Here is a 27,333-nt window from a genome sequence, read left to right as displayed (position 1 = left end):
CTGGGAGCCTGTTAGAAATGTGGAATCTCAGGCTCACCCCAGACTATCTGACCCCTGGGTGATTATATGCATGTACATGTTTGAGGACAGAGGTTTAAGTAACCTGGACCACGTCCCTGTCCCGTACCTTGGAAACAATGTGGAGATGGAACCTGAAGAAGAGTATTGAACCTCTTTGCGATTTATCAGCACCAAGTGGGCTACACTTTCACGGGATCTACACGCTGGAAAGGTTTCCATGCCTGCCCCACCCACACCTTCTAGAAGGGGCAGCCCCACTGCCCCTAAAAGACTGCCTTTAACCACTTGATATGCATTCTCTCACTGAGTTCTTACAATAAATCTATGAAGTAGATACCACTTCTAGCTCTTTACAGGTGAAGAGCCTGAAGATTAGAGAGGTGAGATAGCCAGCTTGCTGCCACCCGGCTTGGCACAGTACCTGGCCTGCAACAAGGGTTCTGTAGTTGAAGGCTGTTAGCATCCTCCTCCTTTTTCTGGGGACAGGACGGTCCAGGTTTAAATGGTTGCAAAGTAGTGCAACTGACTTGTTAACTGCACTGTAGTGTCATCTTCTGTTTTCAACCCTTTGCAGACTCTGGAATGGCATTTCCCCACCCTGAGCTGAGAGCCAGGGACAATATCTCATTGTGTGCCCTGTCCCAAGGTGCCTTCTCCCTCTTCCACGTACTTCTCTTCCTCCTCAGTCTCCTCCTCCTGCCCAGCCTCCTCCTCCTCCTCCTCTTCCCTCTCTTCCGTCTCCTCCTGTGGTCAATCAAGCTTTTGAACTCAGCTCAACTCCTCTTTCTTCCCTCCCTCTCCCATCCTACTTTCACCCTGGGCTCCAGGCCAAGAGTTCAGACAACGGTGATGGTGCTGGAGATGCTGATGATTTTATCCTTGTTATTATTCAGCCATCAGGATTTTCAGTCCCTTTTCCGCTTTTATTCTTTTCATCTTCTATCCCCTCCTGGTGGGTAGGAGATCATTCAGCATAAGAACGTGAAATTCTGTTATGAAAGACAACCAGTATTAGGAAGAGAAAGGCTTATTTGTCTTAAGGATTTAGAAACTCTGTGGGAGAGAGGGAGGGATCCACAGGGAATGAAGAGGGAGTGGAAAGAGAAGAGGCTAGAAAGAAGGAACTCTGAGGTGCTCCTCAGACACATAGTCTGGTTGTTCTGAAAGGGGATGAGTAGGAAAAGCAGAGACTCTTTGGTGCATCCTCTCTACTCTGGGTGTGTTTGTCACCAGCCACTGGGAAGCCACTGTCAGGTGAAGGACGTACTGGCAAGTCCCTCCAGCCACGGCAGGGCACTGAGGGGCTGTTACATCATCATTCCCACTAAAAGCAGCCCACCACCTCCTACGCTCCCTCCACGTGCCTAGTACTTGTGAAATTCTTTCCATACATGACTCCTACACCTCACAAATTGGGCAGAGTTGGAAGCTGAAGCTTATGCTTTGTCTATTCGTCTGCTGTAACGCGCTAAACTAGATCTCGGGGAATGACACACAACTTGCCATCCTCTGTGTACAAAACTACACTGCTGATCAAGGATCAGAGGAATGTGATCATTGATTTAATTAATTTATTGTCTACTTGGGAAGAGAAGAGATATATATATATACAAATTCAAGGACTAATTAACTCTGCAAGAATACAAGAGATATCAAAAGGTGGTGTGACCCAAATTAATGGCAGAGGTGTAGGACCTATAAGATCTTATTCACATTTATTTATTAAAATGTCAGATATCACCAAAAGATGGGCAAGATATATTTCATACATTTGCAGATAAACATATGGAACTGATAGCCCACTCTTAGACTGAAAAGAGTAAATTCTGAATATCTCAGGTCAAATGTAACTCAATACTGTTTTATACATTCAGTATTTCTTCAAATAGGATTATTTTTTTCTAGAAGCAATCACAGGGCCTAAGGAGATTTGCAGCAATGGGAAGGATTTTTTTCCTCCCCTGTAATGAACAGATTAAAAGCTTAAATCCCAAGGTTTGTCTCTGCATCCAAGGATAATTGTGGTGTGAGTCACTGCAAGTGGGTTTTTTTCATATACTCAAAATTGTAAGGCATCTCAGGGGGAGAAAAGCCTAAAATTTTAAAAGTCAACAAAAGAGGTCTCTTTTAGCAAACTGTACCCTGGATGGGATGCCAAAATGGGTACTTTTTAATATCAGGCACCTAAAATATGTACTGATTTTGCTCTAGGCCACTCAAGGCCAAGACTGCTCTTCAGAAAGGTATCTACTCACATTTTCTTGGTTACTGACCTCTTGGACGCTGGGTTTGCAGAGGTCATCATGAGTCTTTTGACCTATCAGTGCTAGGCTTAACTTTCAGATCAGCAAGAATTGTTAAAGAAAAAATTATCCACGTGTTAAAATAGTGAGGCAGACTTTATTCAGGGGGACTTTTGCTAAAGGTATAGGGACTACTGCAGTGAGATTTTGCAGAAGGGGAGAAAGATTAGGCTTAACTCTGAATATAACAAGGAAAAGTGAGAATTTATAGCCAAGGAGCAGAGTGAGGGTCAGTGGATGGAAAATTACCAATAAGAGACATGAAGGGTGAGGGAAGAGTCTGGCTAAGCCAACCTAACAGGATTCTTGCTGAAGGCAGGCCAGCGTGATCAGACATCACCTAGGGGATAGTGGGGGATGAGGAACAAACATAGGGCAAAGGGACTCTGGCTTAACTGACTTAGCAGGATTCTTGCTACAATTGGGCCATGCAAAGATAGACACAGAAGTCCAGAGGTTGAGGTCCAGTCGGGAAAAGGATTAAGAGGCAGCTGGCTTCAGGTTGGGCTTGATCTGGCAGACCCTTCTGTAGCACCAGGACCCAACTCCTCTCTTGGCTTCCTGCCTTCAGTTTTAGAAGATTTGTCCATCTGGTTCTGGGATGGCTGCTACAATTCCTAAGATATTTATTTCCACATAGCAGGAAAGATAATCTGGGTTCTTGGTTCCCAGCAGAAGTCCTATGCTTCCCTCTGGTTAGTCTGGCTTAGATAATGTGCCTGCCTCAACTGTTTCTGTGGTCAGGGGATGGAAGGAGTGGATTAGGTTAAGCCAGACATCAGAGCTGGGGCACTGGCGGCAGGGGTGATGGTGGGGTGGGGGTGAGGAGGTGTCAAGTTCACAAGACTAAACGGCTCAGAGTTGGGGTGAGGGATGGTTTTTTAAAGGGAAGTCCAGGAGCAGTGATCAGAAAAGAGGGAGGAATAGGTGAGGGGGAAAAAAATCTAAGATGACAAGCCTATCTGTACCTTAAGTGATTTATCACAGCTGGGGCATTTTTATCCAGATAGTTACAAGAATCTTGGGGTTTGCCTTCCTCTCCGTAATGGAAGACAAAGTTGTTCCCAGAGGATCTGAATCAGTGTCTGAAACGTGACAGCTCAGATAAGAATGTACATGGCTGTCCAGGATTTCGTTTTTGAAAGGTCACAAAAGCATGGAAATAAATGCCAGGTTGGGAATTATTTATAACTCTTGCACTTCAAGGTCATTTCTAGTGAGTTTGCTTTACCTAGTGAGGTAAGCAGGGGAAAACGGTCTTGTTTTTACACTAAGGAAAGAAGCAGTCAAAGAAATGGAGACTCCTATTCCTGGAAATCCTGACATGCAGGCTTTTGTAAATATATATTTTTAAAATTGAAGTAAAGTCAGTTACAATGTGTCAGCATAATGTTTCCGTCATACGTACATATATTTGTTTTCCTATTTCAGGCTTTTGTATTAATCAAAGAGAGTGCAGAGCAAAATGCAAGAGGTAAGGAAAATGAACAAAGAGTAGAGAAGTAAAGCTGCAGTGGTTCAAATAAAACTCAAAGATGTTAAAGGAATCAGCAAAGATTGGTCATTACATTTAAAAAAATTGGTCATTACATTAAAAAAATTGGTCATTACAGGTTTTAAAATAGTGCTCAAATTAATCCAGAGTGTCTGAAGCTCAGTAGGTTCCAACAGAGTTGGTGGGGCAAGATGAGGTGGGAAGAGGGTGAGGAGGTGACGTGGGAGGGACCAGAAAGAGACAGTCCAAAAGGATTGAGAGGGATGGGGGAGGAGGAGGAGGATGAGGAGAAGGAGGAGAAGGGGGGAAGAGGAGAAACTTGGAAGATCAAACCCCATAATATGAAAGGCACACAGATGGAGGAAAGGCAGGGGCACCGGGCAGAGAGAACTAGAGAAACAATTTGAACATGAGGATCTCCTGATGTCGAGGAGCCTGTTTGCTTCCTCCTTGTCTACCCATTTCCTGACGCAGAGCCTGGCTCTTACAGTGTTTGCAGCTCTGGCTGAATGAAAACGAAGACAGGAGGGACCCAGAGAAGGAAATGCCGGGAAGCTGGAAGGGGAGACCGGGGGATGGGAGGTACAGCCATTCAGGCTGAAGATCAAACACTGGCCGGTAGAGGACACGGAGTGACTACTTGGAGGGAAAGTAAAATTCACAAGTGTCTGTGCTGTAGAAGCCTCTCATGATATGGAAAGAAATGGTAGTGTCATTTCTGAAACAAGATTGAGCCTGGAGCAAAAAGAAAAAAGTATTTTTCATTTCTTAATCCCAAAAGTAACATGTCTGTTGTTTAAAATTTCAGTGTTTTAACACAGAGTAAAATGTGAAGGTCCACCCCCGGGAGCTCGGCGTCCTGCCCCCCTCTCACCGTTCCAGGCTTCTCTCCTTTGGTTATTCCTTCCATTTGCTGCCTGATTCCTCCTCTGACTTTACAGTCTTCACTCCCTTACAGACATGTTCATGCATTTCCTATTCCTTTAAAAAAAAATGCACCAAGAAGGGCTCAAGCTTCACTTCTGAGGCATGTCTGCCCCCAATACAAATCCTGAATTAAATCAGGAGGACCTTGTACAAAATACCTGACCGGTACTCTTCAAAAATATCAAGATCATGCAAAGCTGACAAAGATGGAGGGGCTGTCCCCGACTGGAGGAAACCAAGAAGAATTGTATCTTAATGGACGGGGTACCCTAGACTGGATCCTAGACTGGAGAGTAGGAGGAAACTCTTCTGACGTGATAGAGTGCATGATTTATCTGTTGCAGAGTAAAAATGATCCCCAAACATAGCAGCTTAAAACTACAGACATGTTCTATCTCACACTGTGTCTGAGAGTGGCTTCCTAGGGTCTCCCTTGAGGTTTCAATTAAGCTGTTTGCATGGGCTGCAATCTTAGAAGACTTGACCAGACTGAAGGAACTGTTTCCAAGCCCACTGAGCTGGCTGCTGGCAGGTGGCCACAGTTCCTTACCATGTAGCTCTTTCCACAGGCTTGTTCATGATGTACCCCCTCACCCCACCATCTGAGTGAGTGATGCTACGCACACACACACTTACTGTAGAAAGTCACATACACCTACTTCTGCTGTATTCTATTGGTCATGCTAATCCAGCCCAGCATAGTGTGGGAGGAGATACGCAAGGGTGTGAAGACCAGGATGGGGGTTATTGCTAGTATTGGTGGTACCTTAGAGGTGAGATACTACAAAGAGTGTTTATTTACCAAAAACTTTAAAGTAAGTGTTATACTTTACAGTAAAACCTTAGAAGCAACTCCATTCAAGGGAGGGACCAATGGAATAGGATGAGGCTGGCCACTATCATGGCTACTAGCAGCGCTTACTCAAGTATGAGAGTTTTTCCTTCTCTTTAACGACTCTCTGGTCTCTAGCGTGTTTGACCTTGACCTGCCCTTCAGGTTGAGTCCTGTTCAAAGGGGACAACTAATGTTTGGGTCTGACTCTGGAGAGTTAGGCTCCTTTGACAAGAGGGTGCCATGGAAAGAATCTTCTGAAGACCCCCAAATTGGAATGTTAATAACATACAACACCCAATCAAGCATGAAATCAAACAAATGTTGATGGGCATCAGTCTCTTTATTTAACAAAATGTCTTCTTAATATTTTCCTGTATACAAAGGCATAGAAGCTGAATAGCATAACCAATTACCACACACTTGGTACCTTAAACAATGCACATTTATTTTCTTATCGTTCTGGACGTCAGAAATCCAAAATTAGTTTCCCTAGGACTAAATCTAAGTGTCAACAGAAATGTACTCCCTCTGGAGGCTCTAGGAGAGGATCTGTTTTCCTTTCTTTCCCTTCTTTTTTTAAATTGTGGTAAAATAATCATAAAATTTACCATCTTAACCATTTTTAAGTGTCCAGCTCAGTGGCATTACATACATCCACATTGTTGTGCATTCATCACCATCATTCATCTCTGGAACTTTTCATCTTCCCAAATTGAAATGTTGTACCCGTTAAATAGTAACTCCCCATTCTCCCTCCTCCCTGCCCCTGGCAACCACCATTCTACTTTCTGACTCTATGAATTAAACTAGGTACCTCATACAAGAGGAATCCTATAATACTTGTCCTTTGTGACTGTTTATTTCACTTAGCATAATGTCTTCAAGGTTCATCTATGTTGTAGCCTGTGTCAAATTTTCCTTCTTTTTTAAAGGCTGAATGATATTCCATTGTATCTATGTACCATATTTTGTTTATGCATTCATCCCTTGATGGACATGTGGGTTGCTTCCACCTTTTGGTTATTGTGAATAATGCCTCTATGACATAGGTGTGCAAGTATCTCTTTAAGATCCTGCTTTCAATTCCTTTGGGTATCTACCTAGAAATGGAGTTGCTGAATCATATGGGAGAATGTATACTGTTGTCTTCTTCACCTTCTAGAGCTTCATTCCTTGCTTTCCTTTGCTCATGGTCCTTCTTTCATCTTCTAAACCAGCCAGGAAGTGTCTTGCTTAGTGTCATATTGCCTCTTGTTTGGTCTCAAATTTCCCTCTGCCTCTCTCTGTGACTGCATTTAGGACCCACCAGGATAGTCCAGGATAATCTTCTCATCTCAAGATCCTTAATTTAAATCACATTGCAAAGTTTCCTTTGCCATTTAAACTGACACTCACAGGTTCCAGGGATTAGGACGTGGATATCTTTAAGGACCATTATTCAGCCTACCACACAGGCTAATAGAAAAAGCAAGAGTAACACAGGAAACTATCATGAAGAAAGAGGCCCATAGAACCCCCCCCCCCATCCCTATAGATCATCACAGGAAATAGTTTGAGTTGTATTTTTTTAGATTTCTTTCCATGTATATACTAATGCATGTATTTCATTTATTTCCTTTCCTTTTTAAAAAATCAAAAATGGGATAACTTTGTACACAGCCCAGCAACTTGTCTCTTTCATTTAATAATGTATCTTTGTAGCAAGCTCTTTAAGAGTGAAAGATATTTACTTTCATGCTACTGTCTTCTTTGATGTAAAAATAGCAACTTTCAGTAAAGCAAGTGAACTTTTAGAAAAATTCTATTTGAACAATCTCCTAAAAATGTCAATGTTAATTTTAATTCATAAAAGGAAAGGGATATTCTGAACCAAAATAAGGGCAGAGGCTACTTAGAATTTAGTGTTGGTGGTAAATTAGAGAAAAGGCACTCTTGTTATATATGGATACAATATGACATACCTGAAGGTTAAATCGCTTTGTGTGGTATGTTAATGTGAGAGTCACTGCTTCCATGATATCAATTTAAACTAAGCATCCCATTTCCAGGGTAGAGAAATCAGGAGACCTGGGTTAGAATCCTGGCTCTGCCATCAACTAGCTGTGTGACCTCAAGCAAGCTGTATCCAATCTCTGGGCCTCAGTGTCCTCATCTTTGAAATGAGAGGATTGGCTTGGAAGTTGTCTAAGCTCTTAGTAACCTTTCCTTCTGCAGTCTGGGAAGGACGCTATCCTAGCAAGCTAGAGACCCAGTTTTGAATACCAAACCTTTTACAGTCAGCCCTCCCCATCTGTGGGATGCAACCAACCACAGATGGGAAATATTTGAAAAAAAATTCCAGAAGTTTCTAAAAAGCAAAACTTGAATTTCCTGCAAACTGGCAACTATTTACATAGCATTTACATCGTATCATGTATTATAGGTAATCTAGAGATGATTTAAGGTATATAGGAGGATGTGCATAGGTTATATGCAAATATTACATCATTTTAATAAAGGATTTGAACATCCTCAGATCTTGATATCCTTGCAGGGTCCTGGACCCAATCTCCCTGGGATACCCTGAGATGACTGTACTAACTGGCTATGACCTTGAGCTAGACAGCTCTGATGGGCCTCAGTTTATTTATCTGGAAAATGAGGAGGCTGGACTAGAATGTTCTCAAGATCTTTTCTAACTCTCACATGCTAAGACAGTGAGTTTGAACCTTCAATGCACCTAACAATCCCCTATAGATTTGTTAAAATGCAGAGTCTAATTCAGCAGGTCTGGAGTGGAGCCTGAGATTCTACATTTCTAGCAAGTTCTCAAGTGAGGCTGATGCTGGTCTGAAGACCACACTGAATAACAAAGTATTTGGATTTTGAACTATCAGGAAACTGTTAAAGACTTGGAAATGGGCAAGAGATACAGTGTGTGGGTGGAGTGCTGGTCTGGGGATTATCTGGTGCTATGGGGTGTGTACACTTGCTTGTCTTCTATTGTTCAGCTCTGTAAAAGTTAAGATTTAGAATACAGGTGTAGCATAGAAGTAATGGGATTAATTTTGTTTGCTACAGGTACAATTGATTTCAGCGCTGTAGAAAAAGATAGCTCCCAAACATTACTTTTTCTTATCCTATAGGATATCAACCAGTTTTGCACAATTAGCAAATCTGGGATTCCTGATTGCTCACATATGTGTGTTCTTCAAAATCTCCTTTAAACAAGTTTTACAGTTTTGAAAAGTATACCTTAACACTACAGGTCCTTTGCAGTTCATTCACTGATTCATTTATATATTTGTAGCAAGGAAATAGGAAAGTGGGTGGTCTGGCATCTTGCTTTCCTGACTCCCAGCCCATGTAGCAGGTGAGAAAAGTACACTTTACCTCCAGTCTTGGCCTGGTAATACCCCTCCCAGAGCTACAAGATACAGGGGAAGATGCTTTAACCATCATGTGGTGCATTAAGGATCAAGAGGTTGAGAGACCTGCCCAAGCCCCACAGGAGGCTGTAGCTACGATGGGCTTCGAACTTTGGCCTCAGGACTCCTCCAGCGGTCTTTACACTACGTGCCGCCTACGTTATTCTCGGGGCCACCGAACTGATGGCTTCCACAAGCTTGCTACATCTGTAAGAATCTGACCCCTAGTTTTGCTGACGCCAGATGCAGAGCAGAGGACTGTGCCCACGGGCGGGGCTTGGCGACCGGGGACGGTGCCTGTGACAGGACAGCGGAACCGGGACTGCCATGCAGCTGTCCCCGACCCAAGGAATGCCGGGAGTGGGGACAAGGCAGTGCTCCACCTCCTTCGACTCCGCCCCCGCCTGTCTGTGTCTGCGGCGGCCACCATCAATAAAGTTGTTGTTTTGCCAGCATGGCGGCGCCCATGGTGACAGACTGGTGTTCGCCTAAGGTGGGAATCGAGGCGTAAGGATCCGCAGGCTAGAGCCTGTGAGCAGGTAAACCCCTGACCGTGGCTCAGCGGGACAAGAGACAAGGCTTTATCTCCTCTATTCCTGGATCAGTAGATTTCTAATTGCTGGGAGCCGGAAGGGAAAGGTGCGGGCTGGATTTGGTGGTCTCGGAGCCCTGCAGTTTCCAAACTGGAAGTCTCCGAGATTCAGATCTTCAGACTATTTGAGCCAGCGACCCCGTTGATAGCTTTGGACTCTCTCCCAGAAAAACACACATGTACATACAGTTTTGCGCTAAAGTTCCTCTCACCGCCGCTCCCCTACCCCAGTTCATCCCTGGATCTTTACTCCCTGGGCGGGGGGGTTGGTCTTGTTAAAAGTCATCCATTGACTCTAATCGTCTCTGTGAGCCACAGGTCATTGTACACAGCATGTTAGAGCCCGAAGATCCTCAGAGATCGTCTGGGTTTCATCTTTCATTTTAAGGAGACTCTGATTTTCTAGACAGGAAATAATTTGCCCGAGGTCACATAGGGAGTTAGGGGCTTTGGGGGGGGGGGGGGACGGACAAAACTTGATTCCTTTAAGAATACTTTCCCAGCACACTTTCTTAGGGCGCGCACAAATGCCCTCATATGCTTCTCCAATGTGTTCTTTTTCTTTGCCTGTCTTTTTCTACTCATTTCCTCAGTTTCTCTGTCCATGTATGATTGTCATTTTGGGTCCAGTTCTCAGCCCCCTCCTCCCACCTCCTGCTTATGTCACGTTACCCCCACTATTCTCAAAAAACTTAACCTTAAGCCCTAAGTGAGGCTGAGGTCTGGGCTGACTCTAAAGAGAATTGGGGTAGTGGGGATTGATGCTTTGGAAGGATGTGGAAGAAGAGACAAGATTCTTAACATCTAGACAAGAAACTGGATGTGACAGAGCTAAGGAAGAAAAGGACCAAGTTGACCCTAACACAAGACATGGATCACACCTTTCACATTCATGGTATGGCCTGGTCCTCCAATAAAATGGCTACTCCCCCTCAGAAAGTGGCAGTGCCCATCAGGGGTTAGTGGTGGAGTGGCTCAGAGCAGAGTCTGGGAAGTAAAAGAAGGGAACTGAGCAGAGCTCCAAGACTGTAATAAAGCATAGCCCTGAATGTGCTATATGCTGAGCCCCACTGAGTCTTGGGGTGCCCCTAACACAAAGCGTGTGGAGTTTTCTTAAAAGGTCTGGACAGATGTTACCAGATTGCTCCTCAGGGAGGTGGAATCATTTTACATTTCTACCAGCAGTGCATAAAAATGCACATTTTTAAAATAACAGGTTTTGCCAATCCAATAAGCAAAATATTTCCATGTTTTAATTTGCATTCCTTTGATTAGTTGTGAAGTTGCTCTTTTTCATATATTTATTAGTCATTTGTATTTCCTCTTTCCTTTTCTCCTTTGCCAGTTTTTAAAATTAGGTTTTTAATGTTTCATTTCTCATATGTGAGCTCTTTATAGAGAAGGATAATCTTTTGTTGCAGTTTTGGCAATTTCCTCTTAGCTTATTGTTTGCTTTCTAATTTTGTTCATGGTGTTTTTGATATGCAGGTATTTTACACTTTTTAGAGAGATTTATTAATATTTTCTTTTATGAATTCTTCCATTGCTTTTATGCTCAGGATGGGCTGTCCTGAATGGAAGGCCAAGCTCAGGGAGGGTTCCAGGCAGCTCACACTTGTGCTCTCCACCCTTTCTTTCAGGGCCTTCCTGCCTTCTGAAGAATGGCTTCTGCTTGGCAGAGACTGGGTTTATATGCCTCTTTTCTGAAAAGACAGCCAAATAGTGGGCCAGATGTCATCAAGTTGGGAAGGAGAGTGATTCCGGGCTGTTTCAGAGATATTTACAGCGCCACAGGAAAGTGGACCAAGGAGTACACATTGCAGACGAGAAAGGATGTTGAGAAATGGTGGCATCAACGAATAAAAGAACAGGCTTTCAAAATTTCAGAAGCTGATGTGAGTATTCTAAGAGCTTCTAAAAGGGTCAAGAAGAGGGACTGAGGGCTTGGACTGGGGTCAGACTGCTTGGGTAAGTTATTAAGTATGTAACCTTGAACCAAATGACCAAATCTCATTGGGCTTCAGTTTTCATATTGAAAATGGGCGGTGATAATAGTAGTGCCCACCTGCTTCCTAGGATGCTTGTGAGGGGTAACCGGAATGAGACAAGGATGGTGCTTGGACGAGTTTCAGTGTGGTGCATGTACCCGCAAGGTGTGTGCAGATGGCGCCATGCTGGGCATTCTGGAGCAGCATTTACTGGGGAAACACATCAAGACAGGAGCCATAGCAGGTGTCAGGTCCTTCCTGGTCCATTCCAGGGTGGGGCAGCACACAGCGATCTGGCAGGATCAGATGGGAGACTCTAGGAGAGGCACCTGGGGTCCTCAACTGTGGAACTTTTCAGCAGCATATTCTGAGAAGTGCCTGCCCCTCCCCTGGCATGACATTGGCCTCCAACTCTGTTCTGCCATCATGGTTTGGGAAGTACCAGCCCTTCCCTGGTGTGATCTGGGGCCAGAGTCCAACCTTGCTGCGTAAGTTAGTAGATCCCTGGCTTCTGGTCTGTATGCACCAGCTCAGCGCTCTACCTGAATTAAATATCTTAAGTACTTGGCTGTACCAGTTTCCATGGAGTGCTCTGCTGGAGGGCAGCTCTTTCTCTGAGAAGCCAGCCTGCTGGGGATCAGTCTTGGATGCATTAAATCCTTATCTCTCGATATTGGTCAAAATGACAAATGGAAGATGTGATTTGTTACATAAAAAGTTGAATCTGATCAGAGCACAGCACTATAAAATAGAGTTTTACTCTTAAATTCTGACCTAATAGTTACCAGTCAAATAATACAGACCCTCTATGTTTAATTACAGAGGTTAGGCCAAAGGCAAGCTGTTGAGTAAATATGGATCCGCACAGGACCACACTGTGCTGCAACCGCCTTTTCATGATTCCTATTCTTATCAGACTCATTCTTTCTGTGAAAAATGGGGGTGGGGAGCTATTTGTGTTAAACTGAAGGATAGTTTTTGGCATCGGTTACAAAGAAAATCTGGTATCGAAAGAGATGTACCATATAACACGTGAAATGATAAAAAGGAAAGTTTGAATGTAATGCATCATTATACAATAAATGCTTGGCTTTTACCTCATTAAGAAGTGAAAATTCTTCGTGGCAACATGACTGGACTAATGTAATGAAGTGTATTTTGGAAGCAGACCTTAGGGAGCAGTGTAATTCTGAATGAGGAGCCTAAAATTAGCTTTTTTCTTTTTTCTATTGGTTTAGGTTATAATTTAGTGACTTCCAAACATTTTGAAGTTGTAGTTTATTGATCTTGTGATGTTGCATTCTTAAGTGAGTAGTTTTCTACAAAATTAAAGGGATCAAAATAAATGATGTGTCACTAATCAGGTAAATAGTATTAGGGATATTTTGGGTGATCCCCTGGTGGCGCTCTCTGGGTTTGAATCCAGGAATGATTAAGTGGAGAGAGTGCTTGGTGGAGCCTGGGCAGTAATACTGGCTCTGCCCCCAAGTCAGTATGATCTCAGTGGCATCATTTAACCTCTTTAAGCCTCCGATTCCTTGCATTGTTTATCTCACGGAATTGTTTGGAAAATCAAATGACAAAATGTGTAACTGAACACATTTTACAAACTGAAGTGTTACATACATGAAAGATACAAGAGGAATAAAAATATGTTACCTTTGTCAGGAACTGAAAATATGACTAGATGCTGGTGGATTTGGAAGCATTCCGAATCGACCTCACTCTGGTATTAGCAACATTTGAAATCCACATGAATGAGTTTCTTGAAATTGAATATCTTGCCATCATCATCATAAATGGAAGTTCTTTTTACAACGATGATTAAGGATCACTTTACTGTGTGTCAGCCACCATCTTTGCATTTATTATCTCATTTAATCCTGAAACAACCCTAAGGGTTGACATTATCATATTCATTTGGTGGAGGGGTAAGAAAACTGAGGCTCAGAAGAAGGTTGGGTAATTTGCTGAGATGCACAACTAACCAGTGACAGAGCCCAGGATTCAAACCCAGACACATTTGATTCTGAAGCTTGAGCTTTCACACGGAACCTTCTTTTGCCTCATCTTTGATTTACAGATTGTAAGCTGAGCCCACAAAGGCAAAGGATTTTGCCTAAGGTCTCAGGATTCCCCCTCCATCCTTTAAATTCATCTATAAAAGAGACAGAAGTTACCTTTCTCCTGACATCAGAAGTTGACAAAAATAATAGGACCCACTTATAAAAACCAGCCTTTTCCCATCGCTTCCAATCTTAATTTCTTTTAGAGGCTTAAATTCTTACACTTTTATATGATCATGAGAATTTCCTTTTCCACCAGATTCCTGCTCAATTATAATATAAACTCCCATAATTCCTACCCTCCTTTCCACCCCCAGAGGATAGAAGTCATTTCATTGTCACAGAGGAAAATGACTTAATTCACACAGAAAAGCAGAAGGCAGGGACAAGCAGTAAGCCTAATACATTTTCTGCAATAAACAAAAATATCTGTGAAGAGCAAAGACTTGCTAGCAGTACTTTTCTATATATCTTCTGTAAACTCAGTTTTGTAGTTTGGCTTAGCTAGTATATAACAAATCCCTCTGTTTTGCCCTAAATTTAATCTTTGTTGGACAGACTACAGAAAGGAAATGTTAATGAAGAAGCTACATGTGGGAAATGTTTGGGGCAAGACTGTTAAATAAACATAATATGAAAAATATATGTCACTATAATAAAAACAAGGTGATTATAATAAAAAATAGGTTTAATGTTAGAACTTTAAAATGAAAGACTAGAAATAGTTTATATCAAGGATTTTATTGTTTTTTCAGATCCCAAAGAACTCTGTAATAGCTGTTTTCCCATGTCCCTAAAAATTCTCAAGGGAAAGGCAGTGGGCCTAACCCATGGCAATGAGTAAGGTTTGAATCAAGTGGATGGTCAGTTTATTTCCAATTCTGCACCAAGTAACAGAATGAGGTCTTGCCCCTCATTTGAGGGACCTGTTTGCAAGCTGAGAGGATTATCTGTCTCTTAACCTTCTTAAAGAAGGGAAGTCTTGAGTCCCCACTGACTCCTGAATCTCAGATCCTCTCAAGCTCCTGAGGTTTTCTGAAGAGTTATGGATCTGCATTTCCAATGACAGTGTGTGATCAGTGTGGGACTTTCCATTCATTTCTAGAAAATTGACAACAGCTAGCACGTCAGTATTTCATCTTTCCTAGTTTATATATTTATCCAGACTCCTTATTTATTCACTTTTCTCTTCCTTCAAGCAGCTTTACTTACCACTCAGTTGCTAGTTTCTAGAGGGTGGGCAGTACAGAGGAAGGTACCACTCTGGCCTGTTTTGCTACATGTAGTGCTCCTGCTAGAGATATGTTTAACCTCTTTGCTGAAGGAAGTTTAAAGCAAGGGGTCAAATGCAATTTGGCAAGAATCTGATTTCTGTTTTCTTCTGCTCCCCTGATTCCAGTTGGCTGTGTCAATGATCAGTCATGCAAATACTTAGCAAAAAAATATAGCCCCCCTAACATACACAAAAGAATGGTTATGAATATTCTCTTTTGCATTCGTTTTCATTAATTTTGGAGAAGCAAAGCCTAAAGAACTCTAGTAGAGCTCTAGGAAGGGAGTAAAGACAGAAGGAGAAAAACAAAATGCGAAATAAATAAAATACTGATAATATCAGACAGCCCAGACCCTTAGTGACTACACAGAAGCAGACACCTGTTCTCTTCCTTTCTTCAGAGGCACCCCCTTTTCCCCCAAAGGAAGATTTAAGGCTGGGTAGTGGGGACGCTTCTGTCACCTGGACAGGATTGGTGAAGTGTGCTGGGAAAAATGCCCTTCGGTAATAAGTGCTCTACAGAGACTCGTAATCGGGCTGTCAGAGCACAAAGGCCAACAAACATTTATCCAAGAGTTATTAAATTCCTGCTGGGGCAGCCAGGGAGGGGGAGGTGGGGAGATGATTAAAGCACCATCCCTGCCCTAGAACAACAGGCCCCCAATAAGAAGTCAATTAAATGACTACCACCTTTCCTTTGGAGCCTTATCCTCTCGTGTGCACAAACTTGTGTCAATATTCAGCATTTTACAGTGGAAGAATTAAGGCACCAAAAGTCAGTGTTCCAATAAGGACCGCCTGCCCTGTGTTAAACCTGTTCTGATGCAAGTATCTTTTTTTTTTTTTTTTTTTTGCTTCTCATGATGAAGCTGTGGCTTTGGAAGCTGGAGAGTTATATAACCCTGGCCTGAGGCTTCCTGTAGATCGCCCCCTGGGAAAGGGCAACCTGGCTATGATTTTCTCATTACCTTCCCATTTCAACTTTTTCTGTTGAGAGATAAGCTCACAATACAGCGAAGAAACCCGGGACCTGAACCGGTGCCTTAGGACCCTTTTCCATCCAAGTCTACACAGCTGCAGGGAATTTCGGGAGGGGCTCCATTTCTAGAGTTGTCACTTCTCTGTGATTCACTATTGTTTCCTTGAAGTACATGGACATATGTGTCAGAGCTTCATTTGGAAAAACACATAGTTCTTTAAGACCTTGATAGCTATTCTGAAAGAGAAGCTTTTAAAAGAGAAAAAGACGGATTTAAAAATACATATGGGTAATTAGCACTTTGCAGTTGTTCAGCATTGTTTTGGACATTCTTTAGGTGAAGCCAGGGCTTTGAATTCGGCATTTGATATTTTTGTCAATTTACCTTGTGGGAACGAATTTTTTTAAAAAGAAAACTTTCTAAAATGTTAAAGTATTATCTTGGGTAAAATGCCAAAATAGTATTCCCTGGGAATGCTTGATGAATACTGATTGTCATTTTTTGGTCATTCTTTCCTAGAAATCAAAGCCTAAGTTTTACGTGCTTTCCATGTTCCCCTATCCTTCCGGCAAGCTGCACATGGGCCACGTACGTGTGTACACCATCAGTGACACCATTGCCCGCTTCCAGAAGATGAGAGGGATGCAGGTAAGGAAAGATGCATGATGGGGCAGTGCCTACTCAGGACAACAAGAATGTGGTAATATGTGTTCAGGACACATGAAGAAAACCAATCTTAGTTAAGATTAGGAGAGCTGTGAGGATACACAGGAAAAGCTCAGGGTTCATTTAATGAATTGGAGGACATAATAAAGCGTCTGGATTCATTTGGGGGCAGCTGTGTGTTGAGTGTTGTGCTGAGGATGGAGGTGGGCCGTGGGTGCAGTGGAAGGAGGTTACACATGATATCTCCCTAGAAGGAGTTCATGGTCCCATGGGGATGAGGCCCATAAACCCATAAATAAATAGACTAACACCATACAGGGGAATGAATCAACAGTAGGAATGTGAAACAAATGTTATGAGTAGGAGGTGGGGCCACAAGAGATTTTTCTCCTTGTATTTGATATTTTCTATATTCCCTAATGAGCATGTATTTATTTTATAATGGAAACAGTCAAATTTTTGTAAGAAAAAAATATGTGGGGAGTAACAACTCTGGGGCAGTTGGGAAAGGCTCCACTGAAGAGGGAACATCTGCCTAGGGTTCCTGAAGGACAAGGTGAAATTTACCAGGAAAGGAAGAGAAAGACCCTTCCATGGCTGGTGTGGGTCAGACCCCCTCACCCCACTGCCAGTTAGCCCAGAGCCTGCGCTTTACTCTTTAGCAACATGTCATCTGTAAGATGAAGCAGGAATGATCACCACAAAGGGAGGCAGGATCAAAGTGGGGCTGAGCACTTGGACCGCTGAACCAGACGGCCAGCATTCGAATGCCAGCTCTTAGTACTTAGTAGCTGTGTGACCTTCGACTAATTACTGAATTAACCTAAGACCGAGTTTTCTCTCATCTGTAAAATGGGGATAAAATAGTACTGCCCATTAGCCTGTTACAGGGATTCAAGGAAAATGATTATGAAGCACTTAGCACACATCTAGCACATAAGAGTTTAAAAAATACTAGCATCGCCAGCGGGGGCCTGGAGCCTGCTGGCACCAGCTCCTGAGAGCCACTGTGCCCAACCTCATGTTAATTATTAGTCACCTTAGGAGCTTGAAATTCGCCATGGTGGGAGTATTTACATCATGGAAATCAGCAAACCCGACAAATCAGGGCTTTTTCTGCCAGACAGTCCATTGTTAAACATTTCCTGGCACTCCCACTGGTTGTTGCTATTATTAACCTCCCAGGGCCTGTGTAAAGGGTATCTGTCACTTCCCAGTTCTTTGTGAAGATTTTCTTTTAGAAAGGTAAGTGCATCCATTGTCATAATTGGTTTGAAAATTTATGCTGAACTGACACTGGCAGCAGGAAGTGTTCCTAAAAAGGAAGGCAAGTTATAACGTCTCTTTGTCATTTGAAGAGTTAACGACTTTTACTGTCAGATTCAGAGATCTGCCTTCTACAGGGGACGTCTCCCTGGGCTATGCCAGGTGTTATTTTTCCCAGACATTGCTTTCCATCACTCCCGCTATGTTTATTAGAAAGAGGTGGTGCAGAATGAATTGGCTCTTGGCATGAAGTATAATTCTTTACGTAACTGTGGTTCTTCAACTAGATTTAACTTTTTTTTTTAATTTAAGCCAACTTATTTTGGACAATTAGTGAGTGCAGGCCAGTTGCTGAAGATTAAGCTTTTAGAGCAAAACTGAACATTCATGATACATTAGCAGATGGGTGGTTGAAGGGGTGTAGGTGGGATTCTAATTCCCTTGAATGGATGAGATGTTACAGAGAAAGTTAAAGGTAAATCCCCAGGCCCAGAGGTGCTCGGACCCTTGGAGGCAGCTCGGGCCCAAAAGACAAAATGGAGTTCCTTACAATAACTGAAGCCCAAGGTCAGGCTGGATGGACCCAGGGATTGGGCAATCTAGCTTTGAACACCATTGTACCACTTTCTTGCTGAGTGATGCAGCACAAGTCATTTAATATCCCTGAAAATCACTCTCCTCGTCTTTAAAGTAGGGATAATAATTATCCTTCCCTCCTGAGTTGTTGTAGGGGTTAAATGAAGTCGTACATGTGTCCGGCACATAATAATCCCTTAGTAAGTGGTAGCCATGATTATTATTTATTCTGATCTGGGAAGTCATTCACTGCCATTTAATAAACCAATCCATGCTCTCTTCTGCCTGGAACCTGCATGGAGTTGCCTTCTGAGAAACAGCTTGACTGTAGATCGTTGCCTGCAACTTGTATTACTATACTGTGACTTCTGACTTGGTTGAGGCCTGAAACCACTCTTTCTTATTTGGTTTACAGTGTCTTAGTTGGTGTGACCAGCAGGCACCTCGGGTTCCTTCTGTTCCTCAATTTCAGTTGCTCTCGTTCTCTTTTCTTTTTTTTTTTCAAGTATACTTGGTTTACAATGTGTTAATTTTTGGTGCACAGCATAGTGATTCAGCTATATATATATTTCTTTCCATATTCTTATTATAGTTTATTATAAGATATTGAATCTAGTTCCCTGTGCTATACAGTAGGACCTTGTTGTTTATCTATTTATATATATAGCAGTTAGTATGAGCAAATCCTGAATTCCCAATTTACACCCCTTCCCCCGCTTTCCCCCCTGCTAACCAGAAGTCATTTGCTCTCTTTAAGATGATAAGCTGTCTTTGGGAGGATATCCTCCAGGTTCTCCTGAAGTTAATTTATTATTAATTTTCATAGCCCATATTTAAATCAGATCATCCATAAAATACCTGCCAAGTTTGGTGAAAACTTGTCCTGCTATTTCTAAGTGATAATGGACAAAACCAGAAATCTCTATAACGGTCAACAGTGGGAAAGCCTGTTGAGCTTCCTGTTATTTTAAATCCTTCTTTCCTGATGTCAGGACTAGTCCCTGGGATAGAAAGGGGTTGGATTCAGGTCAGGTTCAATGATCCTCACTCTAAGGAGGGAAGGAATGTCTGATCTGGAAAAGCAAGGTCTAACATGTGTGTTGATTGACTCATTCAATAAATAGTCCTCGAGCACCAGCTTTAATCCATACACTGAGCTTTCTATTATGTTATATAGCTAATACTAGAGTCTTAGGTTTAAAATCAGTCAGTAGGCCTAAGAAAAATTCAGTAAGCTCTGCCTTTTTCTGTAAGTTATTTGTTGGTTGATTTGCTTGATTCTTGAATGAAGTCATTCTAAGGCACCCTAAGAACAGCAGATGGGAAGTAAAAAGTGGAGTGACCTACGCACCAGGTCTGCTCTCTTCGGGGCCACCAGTGACCTCCCTGGTTGTGTCTCTGTCATTGTCTTTCTCACCGCAGTAGCACGTAATACAGTAGACCGCCTCCCCTTCCTTGAAAGACTCTGTGCTCTTAGCATGAGACCCCACTCTCTAGGTTTTTCTCCTGCATCTTCGTTTCTTCCTCCCAGTTTCCTTCACAAGGTTTTCCTGCTCTACTCCATCTTGCATACTCTTAGCAGGTTGGAAAGTTCCCCTTTACCGGCAGACCTCGGAGATAGTGTGGGTTCAGTTCCAGACCATTGCAATAAAGCAGATATTGCAATTAAGTGAGTCACACGAAGTTTTTGTTTTTCCTGTGCATATAAAAGTTATGTTTACATTATACTGTAGTCTATTATGTGCAATAGTATTATCTCTAAAAAATGTACATACCTTACTTAAAAAACGATGCTATTGGAAAAATGGTGCTGATAGACTTGCTCAGTGGCAGGGTTGCCACACACCTTCAGTTTGTGAAAAAACCCGCAGTATCTGTGAAATGCAATAAAGCAAAGTGCAGTGAAATGAGATTATGCCTGTATTCTTAGTTTGCTGAGAATGTTTATTGTGAATGGGTATTGATTTCTGTGAAATGCCTTTTCTGCATCTTTTGAGATGACATATGGCTTTTCTCCTTTAATCTGTTAATGTGATGTTTTTATATTGATAGATTTTTAAAAAAATATTAAACCAACTTTGTGTTCCTAGCACAAATTTTATTTGGTCATGATGTTAGTTTTTTGAACATATATATTGCTGTATTCATTTGTTAATATCACTATGTGCCTGAGAGATACTGATCTGTAATTTTCTTCTCTTATAATGTCTTTGTCTGTATTTAACATTAGGATTTTGCTGGCCTCATAAAACAAGCTAGGAAATGTTCCCTTCTTCCTATTTTCTGAAAGCATTGTGTATTATTGGTGTTATTTCTTCCTTTGTTGTTCAATAGCATTCACCAGTGATGGTATATGGACCTAGAGTTTTCTTTGTGGGAAGTTTTAAAATGACAGTTCTATTTCTTTAATGGATATAGGGCTATTCAGATCTTGTTTTACTCTGTGTCAGTTTTAAGATGTGTTTTTCAAGGGCTTTGTCTGCCCTCCTCAGATTCTGGTCTACACTGCCTTCTCTTTTTTTCTCTGTCTAGTCTCCCTAGGTAGTCTCTCTCCCCTGTAGTTTATTTTTATTTATTTTATTGAAGTATAGTCATTTACAATGTGTCAGTTTCTGGTGTACAGCACAATGTCCCAGTCATACATATACATACATATATTCATTTTCATATTCTTTTTCATTAAAGGTTGTTACAAGAGATTGAATATAGTTCCCTGTGCTATACAGAAGAAATTTGGTTTTTATCTGTTTTTATATATAATGGCTAACATTTGTAAATCTCAAACTCCCAAATTTATCCCTCCCCACCCTTTTCCCCTTCCCCTTTAGTTTAAATATGATACTTAAAAAAAATTATAAACAGTTCCAACACAGAAGTACAGAGATCATTATCACAAATACTCAGACCTGCCATCCTGATGTAATAGATCTTATCATTTAATCTTATTAGCCTCAACTCTTTTTTTTTAATGTTACAGATACAGTTGTGTCTTTCCACAATCAGATTCCAATCCTTCAGTTAAAACAACAAAAAAAGCTAGTGTATCTCCTTTGCCTTCACGTTTTCAGGGTTTTACTTTATAGATTGTTTAAGGATACATACGCAGTTACGTGAAGTATTGTGTGTTTTTACTTTTATACAAAAGCCATCTTACTTAATATCTTGCCTGTTTTTTCAGGCAATATTTTGTTTCAAGATTTATTCTGACTGTGTCTCTAGAGTTAGTCCATCCATTTTAAGTGCTGTATAATCATGACTACTTAATTATCCATTTTCGCATTGACCTAGAGTTTTAGCTTGTTTCAGATATTTGCTTCAGAGAACCTGACTTAGCCTGTGGGAGGAGAGGCGTTGCAGAGTGTGTACAATCCCAGCATAAACACATCTTGTCAAATTTCTTTCCAGAGTGTTGGTGCTGATTTATACTCCTACAAGCAGTGAGTGACATTTCTTACTGTCCTGCATCCTTGATAACACTTACTGTTAGGCTTTTTAATCTTTGCTAATTTGATATATAGGAAATGGCATCTAACTGTTTTTAATTCACATTTTCCTGAGTACTGTCCTAGGAAATCTGAGATATTTTCATATGTTTATTATCTATTTGAGTTTCCTCTTCTCTAATTGGCTTGCTCACATAATTTGACAAGTTTCTCTTGAGCTGTTTGTCTTTTTCATTTTGTACTGTAGGAGTTCTTCATATAGTCTGGGTTATTGATTCTTTGTTACTTAAATACAATGCAAATACTGCATTTTGTGAGCCTGGCCAGACCACAGACTGTAACTTGGGTTTGACAGTGGGCGAGAATGATGATTTGGAAAGTTCCAGGTTGCTTTTATTTTGGTTTCCTCCTAGAACAGCAAGTAAGTTGTGCAAAGGAGAAACATGAGACAAGAGTGCAAGTAGATCCTTGGGGTCCCCCACGTTCTTGTTGTCGTTCATGGAGATGTGCCTGACATCATGATCATCCCAGTTCTCTTGGGGAAAGCTAAAGTCACAAACCACTGTACCAGACCTTGGGCGCACAAATTGATTACATGTGGACTTGACGAGCAGAGAGGTGGTTTGGGGGTGATGAGTTGATCAGGAATCTGCAGCTTTAGTCAATGACAGCTTCCTACCTACCTCCCACCTCACAGATTTGTTACAAGATTCATATGAGTTAATCAATGAGAAAATGATTTAAAAACTGTAATGCGATTTTCCAGTGTAACCCAATTAATAATAGCAATAATAAAGGTAGTCCTGAGGTTTGGGTGTTTAAGCAGGGGACACTTGAAGCCAGAGATCAATTATTCTCTTTGAGGAATCAGAAAAGACCACACTGCCAGTCAGTTTCTTCTTAAACTTAAACAATGTCTGATGACACATTTGAAGCTTATCACTATATAGTGACTTTGTTGTGTTTTCCTATGTTGTATGCACAGAGGGTTAGAAAATAAATGACCCACCTTCCACTTCGACCGGTCTCCTCAGCACCTTCCGGGCCAGAAGCAGGACAATTAAAGCATCAAGGTGCCGGGTCCCCCTCACGGGGTTGGGCTGGACTAATATGCTGCAGGCTCTGTCCAAGCAGAGTTTTCTGCTTGGGCCTTTTTGCTGTTCACGGTGGAGGAGGAAGGAAATTGAGGCTGTGTGGCTGGCAGCTGCATGATCATAATGCAACTACCCACAAATACCAGGAGGCAAGGGGAGTTCTTAGCAAGTGAACTGTAATATATGTTTCATTAGTTTTCAGTTGGCAATCAGGCAACAAGTGTTTATGAAGTGCCCAGAGAGTGCATCTCATGGCTTTTAGCTTTCAAATTTTCAAATCTCTGTAGCATCTGAAAGTAGAGAGTGGATTTCCAGGGCTTATCCTCTCAGATGTGATTTGAAAGAGAGAATGAATTACCAGTTCAGTATTTTGGTTGGAAACTGGCTGATTTATCTGCCTCCACATTCCCAGAGAAAGGCTTCTGCTTTGGGCCTAGGTACCGTCATTTGGATTCTTTACTTTGAGGTATCCGCTTGATTTTGATCCCCAGTCTGTAATAATGGTAGCTTATTACACTTGCTCAATGAAACTAAACGTTGAGTTTCTCATTTCTTGGAAATAAAAGTGTTGAATCTACTCCAGAGAAACCACAGCACTCTCTGAAAATAGCAATTTTTTTTGAGAAGCAGTAACCATGGTTGCTCTCAATTAGAAGCTGAATTGGTTTCAAATGTAAAGTTTTGGTTTATGTTAAAAGGGAGAGAAAGCTGACCATTCCTGGGGAATTGGTACTTCCCTCTCGTTGGGAGGGCAGACAACCAGCTGGCCCAGCTTCCTTCCCTTCTACCTTTGAAGTCGTCTTAACTCTACTTGATCTTCCTTCCTGTGTTGGAGGAAGAATTGGACCTTTGTCTGTTCTTTTCTTCCTTCTTTAAAAAAAAAAAAGTATTTTAATATGGTACATAAAATTCTGTGTTCTCCCCTTTAAAGAAGAGAAATACAGCATAGAGAAGGCTAGTCCCCTTTGACTGCCCACCCTGCCCAGGCCTTCTGGGTAGTGGTCCCTATCATTTTCCAGTACACATCCCTTGGGGGCTTCAGCTGCACATTGTCATGTGTGACTCTGCTCTTCCTATATCCCTTCTCCTCGTCTGTGTGCCATCCATCCTGCCTGCCAACCCTGAGGTGCCCACCTCTGCCTGAAGGGAGGCAAGAGGTCCTGAGGGGTGAGCCATGGTCACGTGATGGAGTCCACACCAGAGGCTGGCCTTGCCCCAGCTCCCATACCTCGCTTCCTGGCCAGTTCTGGTCTGATTTGCCAGGGCACTGATCCCTGTGTTTGCCCCTCAGCAGTAGCTGGCCCTAACCCCACTTTGATATCTCAAGTTGTGGTCAGTTCTGTAGTCCTACCTGTGTTCCTATGCTGGTCTTCCACCAGTTTGCTGTCAGGTCCATCCCCTGCTTTGCTTTGTATGGCAGGAGGGCAGACCCCTACAGGCCATGTTTCCTAAGCGCTGGTGTTAGCTGGCCTCTGGCTGGTTTTGGACAAGAAAAAATTCTGGCAAGATTGTAGGGTAGGAGGAAGGAAGAAGCTAGGGGATCTCTCTCTCTGTGCCCAGGTTAGTGTCTCATGCACTAATCCAGTTGCATTTGGCCAGACCTCCCTATTTCAGCTTCTGCAACTGACTGGTCTCAGCCTTTGGGCTCTGATATCTGCTTCCTCCTTTTGTTCCTTCATCTAGAGGTGGGGCATTGTCCTGATCGCCCTAATTTCTGGGTTATTTCCCTGTCCCCTTAGCCTCTCACTCAATTATAAATACTTAGAACATTTGTTAGAACAGCCGGCAATCCTGGTTTTTCACACCCTGGAAGTTTATTTTATAGATTTCCAAGCTATAGCTGCCAGGACTCTTTCTTGATTCTCTTTCTGCTGGAAGCACTCCTATCCAAGAAGAGGTTAATGCCTAGGGAACTGAGAAGGCTCAGGTGGCCCTAGACTGTGCATACAGATGTTGAAGTGTTTTTATTTGTTTAGGATAAATTGTCTAGTTGGCATATGTGAGCTGTAGGTTTTGTTACTTGTGGAACTATGAAAGGATTAAACCAAGTTATGGTGTTAGAAAAGAATCTAAATTTTAGAACCAAGAAGAGTTTTGAGTTCCTCCAGTGAATGTTTTGGAAAGTCTTGGCCATAGAGAAATCACAGGTGAGAAAGTGGGTATCATGTATCTAGAAAGGGTATGGACTATATAGAAGACACCAAGAGGTGAACAAGGTTGGCAAAGGAAGCACTGACATGGTATCTTTTACATAAATGGGCTTTAACAGTTTGACTAGCAAGTTCAGTCTTTGCCTCGGGGAAAGGGACAAGCTTTGGTATTTTATTATCTTATTGTAGGTCTTTCCTTTGTTCCCCGTGGACAGTAGAGAATCATCTTATAGCACAAGAATGAGTTGGTCACTGGGTATCTGGAAAACCCAGGGTATAGAAATAATGGGACCTTTTCCTGTTTCATAGAAACTTGGCTCACAGAAACATTGATTCCAGTGGTCCAGCCCATGGTGGAAAGAACTATCTTGACATTAAGATGAAAAAAAGGCCATCTGATAGTCTGTATTCTAGGGCAGACATTTGTTTTTTGTTAATTTTTGGTAAGACTGAAATATTAAGAAGTTTTTAGATTTTTCTAACTTTATTTTCATAGACAGCGTGGGTAACATGTGAGCTAAGAATATCTTTTCATGTGAATTTCATCTGACAACAAAAATAGAAATGAATAAGTATGTTACGTAAATCCAGGCAGATTTTTTGACTGTCCCTGTATTGACTTTATTTAAAAATATGGATGATAACCTAACAGAATGTTCATAGGCAGAAACATTGAATTGGTGCCATTTTGGCAGTTCCAACAAAGAAACCAAGTGGTAATTAAGTTTTCCTCTTTCTCGGGGAACATGGTTACACAGTAGTTATATTATTCTGCCAGCAAAGCAGCCCTGGGAGAATTAAAGCACAACTGGAAGCCGTACTCCGGTATTATCCATGGAAATATTGCAGAACTTTCTAGTAATCAAGCACAAAGCCACAGTATGAGGTTTTAATTTAATTTTATATTATTTTAGCTCTTAAAAATTAAAAAGACAAAGAAAAGAAAACTTGTGAAGCTTAATAGTTAATACAGGGAAGTGTTTTTCATCTATGGGTTAAGCAGTACTCCTGAAAGCTGTGTCCTAAAAGGTGTATGTTTTCATCAGGATTCTTGGCTATCAGGGACTGAAACCCAGCCCAGGCCAGCTTAAGCAAAAAAAAGGAGGCTTTGTTTGTTTTTACGGATCCTGGTGTAACAGAACCAAAGGAAATGTTGTAGGACTAGGGCTCCCTGGGAACTGGGACCAGGTCCTTGAAGCACATCACTATCCCCAGTCTCTGTCCACCTCCCATTTCCGCTTCTCTCTCCACGCCAGCTGTGTTTTCTCAGACATCTCCACCAGGTGGAAGGCAGGGCCACCTGGAGCTCTGGTCTCATATCCTCATTTCTCCTGAGCAAGGAGGAAAGAGAGAAGAGCATGTGTGGCTGTCATCCTGGTCTCTGTTGTACCCCCACCCCCAGCTCCAGGCATCAGACAAGCCTGGAAGAGGGTTCATGCACATGCCTTCCCTGTAGCCAGACTGATGGGTTTTGCAATTGGCAGTTCACAGCAAGACTATGTGAAGTTGGCGGAGGAGCAGTTTCCCCGAAGAAGGGGAGGGTGCTGTTTAGAAAGGTGAAATACTTCAGGTCAGCCACATTGAGCAAGAGAAAAAGAGACCTCAGATCTGAAAGATCAGCTAGAGTGGGTTATGTCTAGACAGCTTCTTAAAATTACATAGAATAGATATTCCCTATCTAACATAGGGAATGTTGGAAGTTTTTAAAAAGACAACTATATACACACATATGCACATGAATACTTGCATATTTTGTACAGATGTCCATAGTATGTTCAATGAAAAAAAACAGGTCATAAAATAGTGTATAACGGGTTCTATTTCCATAAAAGTAACCCAGCCAGCTCCTATATATGTGTGCATATGCTTGTATATCTGTATTTGAGTGAGGAGAAAGGTGTGGAAGAATGCAAAGACTGGTGTTACTGGTTACATCAAGGAGTTGAGAATGGGAGCCTGGGCCAGGAGGAGAGGATCAGCTTGCCTTTATATACCATGAATTGTGGCATTTCACTTGCTAATAAGCTTGTATTATGTTCATAATTTGAAAAGCATCCAATTAAGGAGAAAGAGGAGGAGCCTATTGAGACTGGCCTCAGGCGTGTGGATGCAGGGGCTGAAGGTGGATGGCTTGGGAGTCAGGTCTTGCTAGACTGGAAGTCCAGGCCTTCCTGAACTTTCCAGACTCCCAGGATGGGGAGGCAGAGGACATGGCAAACCAGCCTCTCCTAAAGCAATAGCAAGCTGGAGA

At 42.0% G+C, this 27,333-nt stretch overlaps 1 protein-coding gene across 2 annotated transcripts in view; it reads left to right on the top strand.

Moving 5' to 3' along the window:
- Positions 1-9,370: 9,370 nt before the first annotated feature.
- LARS2 (leucyl-tRNA synthetase 2, mitochondrial) overlaps positions 9,371-27,333 on the top strand; it is a 132,463-nt gene continuing 114,500 nt past the window's right edge. The window contains exons 1-3 of one of the 2 annotated variants that reach the window (XM_006173915.3): positions 9,371-9,527; positions 11,221-11,475; positions 16,407-16,535. In XM_006173915.3, the coding sequence (XP_006173977.2) occupies positions 11,242-11,475; positions 16,407-16,535 (363 nt within the window). In that variant the 5' untranslated portion in view covers positions 9,371-9,527; positions 11,221-11,241. Of the gene's footprint in view, positions 9,528-10,110; positions 10,476-11,220; positions 11,476-16,406; positions 16,536-27,333 lie in introns of those variants that run through there. The other variant, XM_032459026.1, reaches the window with a different exon arrangement.

Source organism: Camelus ferus, chromosome 17, assembly GCF_009834535.1.
Source record: "Camelus ferus isolate YT-003-E chromosome 17, BCGSAC_Cfer_1.0, whole genome shotgun sequence".
Lineage (NCBI taxonomy): Eukaryota > Metazoa > Chordata > Mammalia > Artiodactyla > Camelidae > Camelus > Camelus ferus.
This window is presented reverse-complemented; position numbering and strand designations above follow the sequence as displayed.